A 17505-nucleotide genomic window follows, 5' to 3' on the forward strand; every position below is an offset into this window, starting at 1 on the left:
AGCATCCCTGCAGCAGAAAGCCAGCTGCCTCCCGGGGGAGCGCGGGGGCTCCGATTTTGCCCACCAGGAACCAGCGGAGGAGGAGAAGCGCTCGGGAAGTTCCCCTCCGAGGTCTCCCCGAGGAGCCCCTGCCCTTCCCCTTCCCGCAGGGGGCTGCGCTGCCGGGAGCCGCTGCTCAGAGGAAGTTGCACGACTTTGGGCCCTGACTGAGAGCGATACTTTCCTCCCAGACACGCGGACGGCAGCGAAGAGGAAGAGGAAAAGCCCCACGCAATATGCAAACGGCCTCATGCAGCTCGACGAAAACATCTGCCCAGGAACACCTCCGAGGCTGCGCTCTGGGGGACAAAACCCTCCCCAAAAGAACGTCTTCCCCTAGGGACGAGCCACAGGTACGAGGCTGTCAGAATCAGGCCTTTTCCACAGGACACCCTCACTTGAGCCTGGTATTTTCCTTGCAGGCCCCAACTGCTGCCTCAGACTGGCTGGTTTCTGCAGGAGAAGCTTTTACGGGTCCTGCACCACCTCCGCGGGCCCCCCACAGAAGCAGGGGGCAGCCTCCTCACCCTGAGCAGCGCTCCCGAGCGGGACCGCACTAAGAGCACACCACTCACGGCAAGCGATTTATTTAAAAGAAAAAAGATCAAGCAGAACCTCAACAAGCTAAAAACAGCGTTTTTTGCATGCACAGCAACTCCAAGTCCTAGGCAGAATCGCACCTCGGGGGCGTAAAGGTATTTTAGAGGCAGGATGATTCCTGCGACAGCCCACGATACAGCCCTGGGTACCAGCAGCCCTAGAACAAGGCACAACTGAACCAAAAGCCAATTTTGCTGATAAAAGCAACGCCAGTAACACCTATAACCAGGGTGTCTGACCAGCTGTGGGCGCAGGAAGTCCTGGTACAAGTTTTGCAAGGTGAGAGGGGCAGGACGCCAGGTTTGCAGCCGGAGCCCTCAGCCTTGCGCTGCTTCAACAGGCAGCTCGGCAGTTTATCCACACTGGGTAACACCAGCCCTTGGAGTAAATTTGTCAAAGCTGTGCTGAGGTGCTGTTTAATATCGATTTCCAAGCGCCCTCCAGCCCCTCTGAATGCACTTGGGGTTGGGGAACATCCACTGCTGGCAGCAAGGGCGCTCGCTGCCTGCTTGCAGGTCTGCACACCAACCTGGACCCAGCCCCCGAGCCCCATCTCTGTTTGGGATTCAGTTTCAAACCCTACCTGCAGCTCTCCTGGCTCTAGGTGTCAAAATCTCCCCTCCCCAAGAACATACACGGCCCCCAGATACACACACAGAGCCGTACGTCACCTCCACCGGCAGGACCAGACAGTTCCACCACCACAACTCCCTCCCCAGCAGCTCCCAATCCCTTTTTTCTTAACATTTTCCCCTCCACCAGGAAGCTCCCACCTTTCCCACCAGTCCATTGCCCGCTGACTCGTTCCTATAAAACTGTATGCACGGGTCATGCTGCGGGTGAGAAGGACAATGGGGTGCAAAGTGAAAACTGGACCTGCTAGGAACCGAGCAGACTGAGGTATTCTTGTAACGGGAATTATTTCGGCAACTGGTTTCTGCCGCAGCCCCATTAATAGAGCGCCATCACAGCGGAGGAAAGCAAACCGCAGCTGGGGAGAGGAAACAAGAACAAGTGTCTGGGGGGCACTTCTCTCGCCCAGGAAACGGGAGGTGGAACCAGGCCTCACCTGGCCTCTGACGACGAGCGACCCCGGTGCGGGGCACCCGAAGTTTCATTCGTAGCAGCCAAGCAAAGAAATTAAAGCTAAAAACGCGGGGCGCTGCTGACATGTCACGGCGCTGAAAGTAGTGCTGGGACCGGCACGACGTTAGCGGGTTTTGGGCAGCTCTCCCCTGACTCCTGAGCACGCCCTGCAGAGAGGAGAAGCTGCAAGGACACGAGTGGGACGAGGCAAAGGAAGCGCGAGCTGCAGACCTCTGCTCGCCTTCCTCGGCAGTCAGCTGAATATTAATTCCCTGTCGGTTTGCGTAGCCACAGATAGGCCTGTTCTTTTTTAATTTTAGCCCTTGCCTAATTTAAAACTACAGGCATGCTATTTTCATGGGCTTCTTTTTTTTTCCTCTTTTTGACGGGTTGTAAGCTGCCAGATGCACCCCGCAGGGTTGAGTAATTGGTCCTGTCCAAGGGGAGGTGGCAACCCTTAGTAAGAAATGAGGAAATAGAAAAAATTACCCGTAGAGAAAGCTGTCCCCACAGGCAGGGACAGCAAGCAGCGCCCAGCCTGGTCACACACAGCCATCCTCCCTCTCCCACCCTCGTCCCCTCCAGCCATACACCCACCCTGCTTCTTGTCACTTGCTCTGGCTCCTCTTGTCCCTATGTGCCAGGGCTCTGTCACCCGCCCAGGACAGACGTGCTCCTGGTGTTCGCAGGGAGCCTCCTGGGTGCTGGTTTGTGCCCAGTGCCTCCTGTCCTGGCACTGGGCACCACTGGAAAGAGCCTGGCTCTGTCGTCATTGCACCCTGCCTTCAGGTATTTGTGGACATTGATGAGGCCCCCTGAGCCTCTTCTCACAGCTCTCCTCACAGGAGAGGTGCCCCCATCCCTTCATCACCCTGGTGGTCTCTGTCGGACTCTTCCCAGTACGCCCAGCACCCTCTTAGAGTCACAGAATCATTCAGGTTGGAAAAGCCCTCCAAGGTCATCTGGTCCAACCATCACCCTGCCACCAATGTCACCCACCAAACCATGTCCCTAAGCACCACATCCAACCTTCCCTTAACACCCCCAGGGACGGTGACTCCTCCGCCTCCCTGGGCAACCCGTCCCAATGCCTGACTGCTCCTTCTGAGAAGAAATGTCTCCTCGTTTCCAACCTGAACCTCCCCTGGCACAACCTGAGGCCATTCCCTCTGGTCCTATCACTAGTTACCTGTGAGAAGAGGCCGACCCCCAGCTCCCCACACCTTCCTTTCAGGTGGCTGCAGAGAGCACTAAGGTCTCCCCTGAGCCTCCTCTTCCCCAGACCAAACACCCCCAGCTCCCTCAGCCGCTCCTCACAGGACTTGTGCTCCAGGCCCTTCACCAGCTTCGTAGCCCTTCTCTGGGCCTCGATGTCCTCCTTGTAGTGAGGGGCCCACACCTGAACACAGCACTGTACTGGGACACCTCAGCCCTCCAGCTGCAGCCCCACCAGCGCTAAGAAGAAGGGAGAAGATCCCCCGGACACGTCCAGGTGCCCACCCCCTGCCTCTGCTGCTCCGCTCACCCGCGGCGAGGCGCCGAGACCCCGACCGGGCGGGGATCCTGCCCGCAGCGCGTGAGGAGCTGCTGGCCGCTGGTGAGAGGAAGCGAGTGGGTGGAGGGAAAAGCCCGGAGCGAGCACAAATCAACAAACAGCACGCTGAGACACGAGCACCGAGTGCCCGGCACGGGTACAAGGACCAGAGTTTACCAAAAGCTACACAAATGCGTGCAGGCCACGCAAACGTGTGCCTGAGGTGTGCGAGGAACCGGGGGGCCCTCAAAACCCGAAGGGACCGACGGGGTGTCGCTGGGCAAGGACACAAATCCGAGCAGTTGTTAATAGGCTGCACGCCCCGGCACATTTTAATTGAGTACTTTCAAGTAAAGCACTTTAAAGATAATATTTTTTAAAAAAAGGGGAACTGTTATTTCTAGAACAATCGCACAGGAAGCCCAGCTCTGCTGTCAGTTTTTGATAGAGCCGTAGTTCCTCAGTGAAGATTTCTCCCTGTCAGATGCAGCCGTGCCCAGACCTAGGAACACCACCTCCAGTTATCGGCCTCCTACTTGCACGTTCCCAAGCTGTAAAACTTCCCTGCCTTATCAGTTCTCGTGGAGCAAGACTGGCGGTGCTGTGGGTTCAGTAACACTCCACAGAAGGTCTTTTTTCCCCCTGAAGGACAGCGGACTTGAGTAAAAGGGACTGTACCCAAATCCGGCCCATTTTGACCTGAGAACCAGCCCGTGAGAGCTCACCACACGCCGGTGGGAAGTCGCTCCCACAAACACCCCGAGCGAGCTGGTTCCACCAAAGTAGCGCCACAGCCGAGCCAGAGGAGCAATTACCAGGCAAGCAGCTCTCAGGACACGCACCGAAATTTGCCCCGCTCCCGTTGCAGCTCACTTTCCTTCTCCCAAAAGCCGCCCGATCGGCAGCGCCTGCAGAAGAGCTTCATCTCCACACGCAGGAAGACTGCCTGCACCACTTTCATTTTACAAGAGTAACGAAAGCGGTCGGAGCGCTGGCTGTGTATTATTCCCCCAGTTTGGCAGCGGAGGAGGATTTCAAACGTACACGCTCGGCCCGGCGCGGCTGCCTCCGAGGCTGCTCTGCGGAGAGCTCTTGGAAAGCGGGCAGCGCGTCTGCTCCGCCGGTTACAGTGATCGCTGCTGACAGGTTCTTCATGGTATCACAACAAATTAGGTCACAGATTAGATTTTCATAGTGCAGATTACATCTACTGCCCGTGATTTTTTTCCTCGAATAGCGAGGGCTGTGGCCAAGAGGCTTGGGCTCAAGACTGGCAGCAAGGCAGATGTGTGGGGCGGGGGTCCTAATTCTGGCTGAGACAAAGGCTCTCCTAGGGAGGCTCAGATAAATTTCCTCATTTGCTGCTGCAGTTAGAAGGCCTGATAGTCTTCCCTTTCTACCCTGGAAGCCTTTGAGAAAACAGGAAGAGCTTGTTCGCTAGATACCCTGGAGTAGGTCTTACAGCATTTCTGCAAAGCAGATATCAAAAGCAGCATTTTTTTTTTTAAATTGCATTTCTGAATGATAGAAAAGCATCTCATACCATGCAAAGAACTGCTGGGAATGGAAACCAGAGCTGTATGTTAGACTTGTCCCACCTAATTCCACAAGGTCACACGTATACTCAATTTGAGCATCTCCAATGCAGAAAGGTTTTAAGGAAATAAACTCACGTGTGCAGCACTGAAAAAACAAGCAAACAACCAAACAAAAAACCCACAGAACTCTGGGGGGAAGAGTTTTAAAACCACACCCAGCGGGGACAGCAAGACAGCTCAGAAAGCTAAAGAAAATCCACGCTACATCGAGATCCACTTAGAGCAGCGCAAAACAAAGGTTTTGAACAGCTGGGCCATTGCAGACGCTGTGCAAGGCGCTCTCTATCCATCACGAAACACAGCCCGGCTGCAGATGGGAAATCCCCGCTCCAACAACTGTATTGCAGGAGCCCGGAGCGCTGCAGGCTGCTCCGAGGCCACCTCCTCGCCCAGGAGCACGCTCCTGCAGGGGAAAGCTCCTGGTGGGACCGTGCAGCTCGGCATGACAGCGGCGATGCAGCAGATAAGCAAGCTTACAGCCATGGTAAGCACTAAAGGAAAACCTAAACCAGACGATTAGGAAGATAGCTCTTGGCTGGAGCTAACCTCAGAGACAAGCCTTTCTAAGCCACGGCTGAGACAGGCGCCATAGGAACGACCTTCAGCTTACAGGAACAGTCCTGGTACCCACGCTGGCATCGTGCTCCTGGACACTCGCTGGGAGGACAGGAGACCGCGCCGCGGCCACTCAGCCTCCGGAGGAGAGGCAGAGCAAGGCCAGGTGGTACCGAGTCTACTGAGTGAGGCTGTTTGCAGGCAGGGGAACAGACCAGACCGTCTTCCTGTTCTCGGTGAGGCAAGAGAAGCACACGATGCTGCGCCTGTTCCCCCGCTGCAGGCTCAGACAGCCCAGCGCCCGGTGCCCTCGGCTCTGCCTCAGCCAAGCCCTGTCCAGACGCCAGCGTGGCTGGCCCGAGTCACCGCAGCCGCGACTCCGGCTCTGAAATGATCTTACCCCTCACTTCAGCAAAAGTTTTTCGCAGGAAATAAGCTTTTACTTTCAAAATACTCTCGTCCTTGTTCTTCTCCAACAAGCACAGGAAGTATCTCAGTCGAACATTGCCCTTTATTCTTCTAAGTCACTCCTTATTCTCTGATACCTTTGAGTAAAAAGAAATAGCGGTGAAGAGTGGCCGTGCCCTCCCACACCTACAGGCTGCGTTACGCTTTCCACTGCCCTCTCACACTGCTGCTGCTGGCCACGCCACCTTTAGAGGCACCAAATGAGGCCTCTTTATTTTGTTTTTTTCCCCAAGCCTGAGCTGCGCCATGGACATTATTGAAAATCCCTTGTACATGCTCCTTGCTGAGCAATCTGAACTCTCAATCTCGTTTAAGGAAACAGATGCTCTTGACTTTACTGGAAACATTTTTGGAAGTCCTGTTCGTCAGACGGCTCCTGCTGGTTGCCATTTTCAATGTGGGACACCGCTCTCCCTGCCTCAGACCTGCTCAGAAACCTCATCTCTCTGGCAAGCTTCTCCTCCTGACCCACAGGACCATCCGTGCCACTGACCCCGCCGCACCCCGAAAACCAAGAGGTGACAACCGGTGGAAAACGGGCTGACCGTGCCCATCGGTCTGACCGGGAGCAGGGCAGACAGGAGCCGATGAAACCCCGCACTGCTAGGGGACGGACATTGGGTGGAAAAACTGCATCTTCCCTGGTTTAATCACAAGCCTAGGGAACAAGAGGCGTACCCCTTACGCCTTTCTGGGGTCACGCACGCTAAAGAACGATTCATTTATTAGAGATAACACTTTTTTAAACATCAAAACGGTAATGTGGCTCTACACCGCGCAGCCAGATCACGGTTTAGGGGTGGCTGCGTGCGATTTCCTCTCTGTTTCACCATTAATCCTTTTGAAACGCCACGACTTGCTCAAGAGGCCGGGGCAGTTTTCACACAGAGCCACCATCACAGCCACGCCGCTGTCCTTGCCCAGGCCAGGCGGTCACCAAAGCACAAGTTCTCGCTTCCTCGCTGACCTCCTAGCTGGCTGAATTTCGGCTGTGCAGCCGGGAGCAGGTGCTAGATTTGTGTGAGCAGCCTCCAGCCTGGCATCTGTCCTGGCGCGAGGGGACAACCAAGCACAACGTGCCCAGCCTGGGACAGAAACCGAACCACGCACCTCCATCCACTGCAGGCAGCAGGACACGAAGCCAAACACCGGCTTCCTCCCCCAAACCATCCACCCCATCTCGCTGCCACTCCACCATATCCCCCCCTCAGCTTTCCACGGACATCTGGGGCTGGGTTTCCTGCCCCCCCCCCCCCCCCCCCAGCCTCTTGGGAGGGAGCTGACAGACCCCCACGGGGGGATCCCCTCACAGCTCCCCCTGCACCCGCCCTGTCGCGGGGCGAAGGCGAGGCCCCTCGGCCGGGCTCGGAGCCCCCCAGCAGGGCTCGGGGCCCCTCAGCAGGGCTCCGGGAGCCGCCTCCTCGCCCCTTCCCCTCGGGACCCCCCTCCCCGGCTCCCCCCCGGGGCTCGGTACCTGGGCGCGGGGCCGCCCGCGGCGCTCAGCCCGCCGCCGCCTTCCGGGTTGCCGGGGGCCGGCTCCGCCGCCGCAGGTTGGGCGGCGAGAGCGGTGCCGCATCGCTATAAAAGGAAGCCGAGCCCCGGGGGGAGGAAGAGGAGGCTCCGGCACCTTCGTCGGGCCCGGCTGGGCCGCCCTGCCCCGGCCCGCTGCTAGCGAGCACCGGAGGAGGGAGAAGCATTCCCCCCCCCGGGGGCTGGTGGAGCGGTCCCAAAATGGGGGATAGGAGGGGAGCACGAGGGGGGTGCTGTGGGTTGGGGGCCTCCGCTGGCCTCAGGGAGGGGGTGCTGAGGTGGGGGGAGGAGGAGGAGGAGGGAGGGGGATGAAGGTTTGTAGCCAAAGGAGGATGCGGAGCGTGGATGCAGGCACAGCCCGATACGCTCGGCTGTTCTGCTGGCACCAGCGTGTCCCCTTCCACCTCAGGCACCTGTGGTGGTGACAAATCCACTGGGATTTCCTCGCACCTAGGGTCTCCCCTGGGAGCCTTGGCAAAAACACTTCATCACTGTGAGGGTGGTGAGGCCCTGGCACAGCCTGCCCAGAGAAGCTGTGGATGCCCCATCCCTGGAGGTGCCCAAGGCCAGGCTGGATGGGGCTTTGGGCAACCTGGGCTGGTGGGAGGTGTCCCTGCCCGTGGCAGGGAGGTTGGAACCAGATGGGCTTTAAGGTCCCTTCCAACCCAAACCACTCTGTGATTCTATTTGATGATGTGACCCGGCCTCATCCTGCCACCTCAGCAGGAACAGGGACAACTTCAGCATGACCATTCCCGTCAAACGCACGTGAAACCTTTGATGAAGCAGAGAATGAGACAGGTTTTGCAGAAGTAGGAAGACACCAGCCAGCAGCAACACTCAAAAGTGTCCTGGGAAGTTTAAATGTGTACATACCAAAAATAATAACCTACAAGAGTCTTCAGAGTGCAAAGGCTGACAGAGCGCTGCCCTCAGCCCGACCGGCTGGCTTGGGCTGTGGGCTGGCAGCTGGAGGAAGGCCCCACGGCTGGTGGTCCTGGGGCCAGAGTTGTGCTCAGGCACCTGTGACAACCCTGAGGAACCCTGCGTGGTGTCTCCTCTTTCATACCAACTATTGATGGCATCTTGCTTGCAGAAGGAGCAAGGATTCCCCCAGGACCCCCGTTCCACCTGCCCAGCACGAAGGACTGCTCAGGCTGCATCAGGGCTCTCCCTCCAGCGACAGATGCTGTTGTTCTCCAGTGCCGTCAATCCCTTTCAGGAACGGACAGGGATTAGATGGGGGAACAGCTCTGGAGTTAATTTCTGTAAATGGCATTCTGCTGGCCAGCTTTAGGGGCAGGAGCTTGCAGGGGGCTCCGATGCTGCAGCTCGCTCTGCAGCCCCAGCAAGGCCCTGTGCTGTGGCACACAGCTCTCTGCAATGCAATGACGACTACAAAACCTGTATGTGGCCCAAAGCAGATGGAAAGGTGACAGCAGGGAGGCTGGAGGCAGAGCTAGCAGCTCTGAGATGACACATAGGAAATGGGACTGCTATACAGAAGCACTATACTCAGATCCCTTCTTTTATATTATTTCGCCACTTGTGTATTATTGCAGTAGATGAGCAGCTAACCCTGTGGATCACGAGCAGAACAGATGCCAGCTACACAGAGGGGGAGGTGGTGACCCTAGGAAGACCCCTGGCTAAATAATTTTTGCTAGGGGCTTTATTTTGCACAGAAAAAACACTTAGGCAAAACTGCCATTGGGAGATGGAAGGAAGAAAATTCTGCTCTCCAGGGTTTTGAAGTAGAGGGCATTTTCCACCCCCAGATTTATTATTGTTTTTTCATCCCAGCTCTCTCTGCGCCCCAGCAGGGAAGGAGGCACAGGAGGAGCTTTTCTGCTGCATGGGGTCGCATCTCATTCAGACCACGCAGGAACACAGATGCTGAGTTAAAGGATGATCCTGAGCAAAATCCAGCCCTCAGCAAGGCAGCTGTGTTCCAGACCTGTGCCACAGAGGTAGGAGAGATGCCAAAATCCCCTCTGAAAAAGACTTATCAGTCCCCATCTTCCATCACTCGATGCCGTTCCAGTTCACATGAAGCTCAGCACTGGAAGCTCCTTGCTCTCCAGCTGTCCAAGCTGTTACATTTCCCTCGTAAGCAGGCTACGAACTCTGTGCACCCTATGGAGGCAGTTGAAGCATTTTCTCTCCAGTGCCCTTCTATAGAGGTTGGGAAGATAGGGAATATATAGGGAAGATAGAGACTAAGGAAGATCCTGGATCATAAATCAGCCATTCATCCCCACGCTTCTACTGACCCAACGTCCCCCGAGTTGCTCCACACACCTTCTTCCAGCTCCTGGATGAGCTTCCATACAAGAGAAGGTCTCGGCTGGAATAAGAGCACATGGCTGGCCATTGCAGGAAGGAGCTGCAGCTCACTGACTGCTCTTGCTTTCCTGCCCACAATTACTGCAGTAGAGCTACAGCTCTAAATTTAACATGTACAGTGAATTAAGGGAAGGCTCGGAAACACGAGTATATAGGTCTAGGGCCAGGGATGAGATAGTTTGCATTATAGGCAAGTGATTACAGGCAATATAATCTGCCCTAATTTGAAAAAAAAAATAAAAATGCCTGCTTTCATTTTCAAGGTATCTTTGAAACCGTGTGGCTGCTGGGGTCATCAGGTCACTAAGGAAGGCTGCAGGCTCCAGCAGAAAGCCATTCCAAAAACCCTGCTTAACCAGCAAACAGCTGCTGACTTTTGGGCAGGCTTCGCTCAAGAGGTGGCTTGTCTTTTTCACCCTGAAGCTCAGCAGCACTTTTTTAATACTTTTCTGTAAGTAGCAAGTTTTGATTTTTATTTAAACACTAAGAAGTCCAGCTCAGAGGCATGTTTATACTTACTAGAGTAGCAGGGATGTGGAAGCAGGGAGGGACAAAGAAAAACACGTTATTAAACAAGGTTTGAGAACAGCTTCAGACTTCAAGCTATTGCATGCTACTCCTTACTGTTTACAGAGTTTAAGGACAGCTGTAGTAAGTTCTTCCTGTAGTATTTCCTGGAAAAGAAGCTAAGTAAATTAGTTAGCAAAAAACGTGTTAATGCCACTAATTGAACCAAACAATGGTAAACAGTGAAATAACCTCTACATGCAGCCATTCTAGGGCAGTCTTATGTGTTCAAGGGTGATTCTTTTACACAATGTGACTAAGAAAAAAAAAATCAGATTTCTGAATTTCTGGTGGTATCTGAAGCATAAAAACATTCTCAAACTTTAAAGAGAAAAAAAAATAAAAAATGAGGGAATGGACCTAGCTACACACCACCTTTCAGCAACAAATAACAAACATAAGGGAGGGAACATTCCTAATCGGACACTACATGAGCCAAGAGCAGGCAGGCAGGAACTGCACAGCAGCATTAACGCTGGATTTAAGACTCCAGGTAAGCGTAAAGCTTGTTCCAAACACTCGTCCACCGGGCAGTACAGCAAGCTATTGATTAGCTTCTCCTCTGCTCCAGCGGGGTTAGCAGCTGCGATAGCCATCACGAATTGTTTGTCCCTCGCCCCCGCTATTATAAAAGGAGACTAGAGCAGACATCTGCCCTACTGCATACACTGGGGTCTGTTCTGTAACTTGCCGAGGAACAAGGCAAGGCCTGTACAGTGACACACTATCGGTTTTAGCGTTACTCCAACACCAGCTGACGAGAACTAGCCAAAGCTCGCAGGTCCTGTGCACGCTGCGGCACAGGGGGCTGTGAGCTTAACTGCAAGTTGACAAACAGCACGTAGCTTATCTCGAGAAGAAACTTGAGCACTCTCTCGGCAGATGGCTGGGCTCTAAATCATGTCCTGTATAGCCCTGAAAGTATCATTAAGACAACTTGAAATAGTTTGCATTAGGTAAGAAAATGTGGGGCTTACAGCTATATAGATGAAAACATCTCACACTCCCGTGTGCATTCTGTATCCATCTCATAAGCCTACATCAGTTTTAGAAGGGCTAAAATAAGTGTCACGAAAGCACCCCCAACAGCCTTAAACTCAAGGGTAAGCAGCTAAGTTGTCTGTAAGTAACCAAAGTCTGAAGCTGAACTTTAAATATTAAGGGATGACTTTTGTTCCTCTGTCATATTCTGGTTTCCTGACACCAGAGGGTTACCAGTCCAGGGTGTGAACACCATGAAGCTGTGAACTGGTAACAGGACAGCTTGTTGGGAAAGTAAAGTAATTTGTTATTAATGCTCAAGTCAACTATCACCCAGAACTAGACTTTGGGGAAGGGGGAAGCATCTGAAAACTATTAAATCTTATTTACAGGGTTGGAACATTTAGGGTTTTTATTTACAGGGTTGGAACATTTAGGGTTTTTTTTTTTGTTTTGTTTTTTGGGGGGGGGAGAGGGGAGGGAGGCTATTCAGAGTTTCATTGATTGATATTTAAGATTTTCATCACCTTCACTGGTGTTGACCACCAGTCTCTGTTAAATTATGAGCTTTAAGTTTGCCATGAAAAAGAGTGAAAAGGCTGAAACTTTGTAAACCTGAATAACGGGTGTTACTGGGGCATGTGCTTGTCTTGGCCTCTTCAGCTCCAAACGGTATATCACATACCCACCTCAATTTTGGCTTGCAAAAGGAAATCATACATGTCACTGAAGAGCAAGTAATACAAGCAGGACAAAGACTGAGGTTACTGGAACCAGCAGATCTATGAATGCTGCTGTGTGAAATACTGAGATAAGATAGAAACTGAGCAAGAGCAAAGTATTTAACCAGACTGCCTCTCCTGCTCCCTGGTCCACATTTCACTCCCCCTCCTCCAAAATGTGTAGCCTATGCAAATTCAAAATCCCAAACTAACTGAGCAGAATATTCCACGAAGAACCCAGGCTATGCCTGCACTACAGCATAGCGCTCAAGAAGCTACCTCATCGCAGCAGCCTCCTGAGCCCTGCGCCGCTGCAGTTACTATTTTTGATACAAACCAGATCTGATAACTCTACACTCCAACTTTTCCTCCGGCTAAAGGATGAGAAAGTAATTTCAAGTGACTTGTTCTTTTTTGGAGCAGTTGGGTGTTAAATGAAAAACTTCCAAGCACCCAGCTGGGGGCAAATAAAATCTACGCGCTGGATCAGACCTGAAATTCTAAGCAATAACGTCACCTCCGTCCGGGAAAGGTTAGTACCGCTCGAGTCAAGCTGAGGGCTGCTGCTGGGTTTGGTTTTCCTGCTCACAGGCTCGCAAGGCAGTAGGGCAGAGGACCACGCTGGGCAGCTCTTTTCAACCAGAAGGGCCAGCTTTAGAAAACAAAGACATACCGGGCTTTCCACGGAGTCTACTGAAGCCACAGAGAAAGCAAATCGAAACTCATGGAACAAAGTGTTTTGATGCTAGCTTTAGTAAGTCACGTTTTCCAGAAAAAAGGCGATTGTATCCACATTTAACAACCGTTAACACATTTAAATGGCGTTATAGAAGGGGTGGTTTCTAGTCAAGAGGAAACATGTCAAGCGTTGAAGTTCTACCTGCTGGGAATCCAAACTTTCTCCCTGGATGATATTCCAGTTGACAAAAGGGCCTTGTTCAGATATCTGGGATCAACTGAATACATTTATTTAAAAGCAATTTTAAATATTAAAAAAGTAGAAATTAACACATACAGTACTCAAAAACTGTCACATTAAATACATGTGAATAGACAAGTGTACTGATGTTTTACCTTAACATTCAATGAGAATTCAAGATTTTAACTAGTGGCATGATCAGATCTGATTTCTGTACATGTGATGTTCTATGTAATAAAAAAATAAATAGCAACTGTTGTTCAACAGTAAATAAGACATCTGCAGAGCATACTTCCCCCTCTGGGGGCACCTTCCCCTGGCCCTCCCCCCAGCCCCTATCAGCTAATTTTCCATAAAGATTTAGACTTTCCAAATACTATGTCATGTACAAAATCGCAGACAGTGGCTCATTGAGTTCAAATATAATACTGTACTTAAACTCAATCAATATCATACATTTTCAGATTTCTTATGACCCACAATAAGCCAGAATAAACAGAACTATTGTTCCCGATGGAACTCATTTAATTTTATAAAATGCATATGTATACTATTTTAAAGAGCATAGAAAAGAATAGACATTTGACTCTACATAATTTTACATGCCTAGGTTTTCTTTATATGGTTTGCTTTTTATCAGTTTATTTCAAGATCACTTAAAAATACAATTGACCACAAAAGTGAATAGGTTTTGTTCTTTAATGCAACTTAAAACATTGTATTAATGGCTAAAATGGAATGCTAAATAAATGCTAATCCTGACTTCCTTTCCATAAAAAAAAACAGAGTAAAGTCTGAAATACTGGAACTGGTAATACTGAAGGTTAGATGCCAGCAGGCTTGCTCACTCATTGTGTAATTTTATTTTTTTTTTATAAACTTTTATCATAAGTGATAAAACCATTAACAGTTGATAAATGTTTTTCCATTTTTTTTTTCCATCTGGGGTTTTGACTGGTATTTGTTTCCATATTAACCACAAACAGAATTAAATATTCACTGACTACAGTCTTGTAAAACTGAATTAAAAATGAAAGCCCTCAGAGAGCCTGAGATGTGCTTTTATGAAATGAAAATCTTTCCATGCAGCCAAGACAATCTGCTTTGAAATAGCACTGCTAGGTACTGAAGCCAAAATAACATTTAACACAAGTAATGCGAAGCTACGTATGAAAGTTATGGAACCCGCTACGGACAAACCATGGGAAAAAACACAATTGCATTATGTTTCAAAGTTAAAAAATGATCTTGAAAGTGACACAGTCAATGAAAGTTTTCAGTAATGCATGTAAGTGTTTTCTGGCAATGCAGCTTTATACCAACTTTCAAGAAACCTCAGGTCAAATGCAGCCTTCTAATGATTTTCTTACCAATTAGTTTTATAATAATGTTTGTTAGCTGGTGCTTTGAATTGAGACTACTACAGTTACTGTTTAGTGAACTTTACTAAAACCAGCTCGATACTTGTCATCTGAGTTATTAACAGCCTGATCAAATGCATGAAAGGTCGTATTAACTTCCACTTTCTAAAGCAATTAAAATAATTTAAATTTATCCTTATACCACCACTTAAGAAATTTTATTTAGATAACTAACTTTTAGCAAGGTTGAAGACAGAGGAAAAAGAACCCACAAAATCATTTTTCAAAGAGCCAATTTAGCTATAAACAAATACTGTTGCAAGCTCACATTAATCTGAATAGCAATTAAGTTAAAATGTTCTCTTCTTCAAATGTAGCTACATGACTACAGTACTACTTTTGTACAAAGGCAGGTTTCAAGTAAGCATCTAAATGCATGCATAATGTCAACAGTTAACATTTTCTAGAAGTCCTTGGTTACTAAGAATTCAGTGAAAGAAACCAGCAAATTTCACATATATCTACTAAAGAACAATATGACTAATTTTCATTAAAATAAGTTTTCGAATGAAATAAATTTGTAACTTTTCAAAGTGAGGTAATATCACAGGGGAACTGCAATCACAGTTTGGCATAGGTCCACATAATATAAACATGAAATGCTGTATGCACACCATAAAACATTACTGTTATCTGTAAAGTCAGTGAATATTTGTCTTCATAATTACACTTAACTGAGCACTATATTAAATAAATACCGAAGTGGGTTTCATAGCTGTAAACTGCATACACTTAGAAACTGCAGACTGATTTTTAAATTGTCCAAAACCATTCACTCATTCTAACTTTCTGCTAATTGTATATTGAGAATACCGAGTTATTAGGAACAGTCCTTTCTGTACAGTTACATGGTTGATGGAGACCACCTATGTTTGGAAAGCTGGCAGTTCATACGTATTTTTAACAGCTTAGACAGAGATGTAAGTGCTAGATGCCGAGGATGGCTTCAACGAACCCAATAAGGCGTGCCAGGTTCCAAGGCTACCATAATACTGGCAAAGGCAGAATAACACAGTATATTTACAATACATATAATTCAACCTCATGAGGTGAAACTTAAATGAATTCTTAATTTGTAACAGCAGCTATATATACAATTGTGCACAGGATTACAGGGAGGCAGCAGCGTTTGCTTTTGCTAAAAAGCCCGTCTTGCATGAAGAATGTGCAATGCTCAAGTTTAGTTTTTTTGTTGTTTGTTTTTACTAGTCTGACAGAATGTGCACAAAGGACACTGGAAAGACCCCTTTCCTCTCTGGCTGTCCTTCGATGTGGCCGATCTGCAACACAAGAGAAAAAAAAATGTAAATACGCCTACAGACCTTGTTCACAAACAGCATTTATTCCATTAAAAAACAGCAGAACTGCATAGATATTAAGGAGCCTCTGCAAGTTCTTTGATAGTTTAAGGCATACCTTAGCTAACATTTGAATTTGTGTAAAGGAGCAAAACAAAACCACACAAGCATATTATAAATACGACAAGCCAACTAAAGCTAAAGAGAACAAAGCTACAGCTGAATTTAGAAACCTGTAGGGGCTATATACACCACTGAATTTCAAGAACCTCACCAAAACTGAAGGCCGACTCTCTATTTTCTGACAGATTAACTTGCAGTAACAAGGCACGCGTCTCTCAGAAGCATTCGTCTTAGTTAACTAAATAATGCTAAACATCTCACTTGAGAGAATGCCTGCTTACAATTGTGAAGTTATGATAATATGCATTGCTGGATACAATAAATCCTAGATAAAATTCACTTATTTGAAGTGATAAAGGCCTAGCTGTTTTCTCATTCAATTATAGCACGATTTCTAACGATTTATGTGCATACTGGTGTTTGTAACAAATGACAGCATTGTCCCATTACGCACTTTCCATATACAATTTCTTACATACTTTGAATAACAGTCATTTATAAAGAAATTTTCAAGCAACTTCTAACAAAGGCAGCACTTTCTATATGAACTTTTCGTGTTCAAAATGCCTTATGGTAAACAATTGTCAAACTGGTAGCACTGGAGCAGCAGTCTCGACTGACCACATAACCCTCTCCTCATCCTGCTACAGCGCTGCTCACTGCGTTCAGAATAATAATGTACCTCCTTCCTCTTCCACGACCTAACAAAATGGGAAGGGGAAACATGCAGGGCTGGCCATTTCCTCTTGTAGAGCCAAATTTTTGAAACGTATGAGTCAACAGCACTCATTTCCCTCCTCAGAAACGCTCGAACCGGAGTGCTTCATGGAATTTGTTAGGCATGCGGCTTCATGAAACCCCTCCGTACTTCACAAAACAGATTCAGCAACTAACGAAACTATAATCATGGACTGAATGGTATGGCGAATACAGCAGCTTTTTGCTGCACATTGCTATTTTGATACCATCTTTTCAGCTGAAACTTTTCCACATTTAAATGTCCTGCTGAGGAGTAAGAGGAAACCATGTAGCTAGAACCAAAACAGCAAAGATTGCATCGCACTTAGATTAGGAAATCGTAGGCAGCATTGCAGTAAGAATTTGTTTTAATCAAACTGAATGAAACCTGTCTCATTTTCCCCAGTATTAACTCTCAGGTGGGGCAGTTTGATGTAGGAGGGCTTTGGAAACAACAATTAGAGTTTCAAGGGAGGCTGGAGCCCCCGAGCAGGGCTGAGAAAGCCTGAGGTTAGCACTAAAAAATCAAAGACAATAGCTTAGAGAAGGGGGGAGGAGTATGATACAAAATTATGGCACAGGATGGGAGAAAATGTTGATCGGCTACCTCTCATTTAGGGAAAAAAATCAGCAAGTGGGAGCACTAATTTCAAGTAGTTTTTCAGACTCCCAGCAGCCCCTATAGATAAAAGTTATCATTTCTGGTGTACTGCAGATAATTACACTTCCCATTTTTCATGAAGAGCGTAAGCATGCTAAACAGGGTGAAGATATGACACATCCTCTTTACTTGATGGAAGGCTAGCGTACATTACAGCCCAACTTATGTAAATAAATAAATTTAGATGTGTTGTTACGAGCCTGCGATAAAGCCAAACCTAGTCAGGATGCTGCTAGCAGGCTCCCAGGAACAGGCAGACCCTAAGAGAAAAAGGGCGTCTCCTCTAACACGAGTTTAAATGCTGGACATCTGTTTGTGC

General features: G+C 48.9%; 2 protein-coding genes across 10 annotated transcripts in view; both read right to left on the reverse strand.

The window, feature by feature from the left end:
- Nucleotides 1-7471, reverse strand: part of CYRIB (CYFIP related Rac1 interactor B) — a 95158-nt gene extending 87687 nt beyond the window's left edge. For 3 of the 5 annotated variants that reach the window (XM_080578081.1, XM_080578085.1, XM_080578084.1), the window contains exon 1: nucleotides 7355-7458. Coding sequence is in view for 1 of the 5 variants with exons in the window: in XM_080578080.1 (XP_080434206.1) it covers nucleotides 7355-7456 (102 nt within the window). In the remaining 4 variants the exon portion in view is untranslated. Of the gene's footprint in view, nucleotides 1-5812; nucleotides 7046-7354 lie in introns of those variants that run through there. The other 2 variants (XM_080578080.1, XM_080578082.1) reach the window with 2 other exon arrangements.
- Nucleotides 7472-12971: 5500 nt separating this feature from the next.
- ASAP1 (ArfGAP with SH3 domain, ankyrin repeat and PH domain 1) overlaps nucleotides 12972-17505 on the reverse strand; it is a 146896-nt gene continuing 142362 nt past the window's right edge. For all 5 annotated transcript variants that reach the window (XM_080578077.1, XM_080578073.1, XM_080578076.1 and 2 more), the window contains one exon: nucleotides 12972-15646. In XM_080578077.1, the coding sequence (XP_080434203.1) occupies nucleotides 15572-15646 (75 nt within the window). In that variant the 3' untranslated portion in view covers nucleotides 12972-15571. The remainder of the gene's footprint in view (nucleotides 15647-17505) is intronic.

This window comes from Anser brachyrhynchus (assembly GCF_964034855.1).
Source record: "Anser brachyrhynchus genome assembly, chromosome: 2".
Lineage (NCBI taxonomy): Eukaryota > Metazoa > Chordata > Aves > Anseriformes > Anatidae > Anser > Anser brachyrhynchus.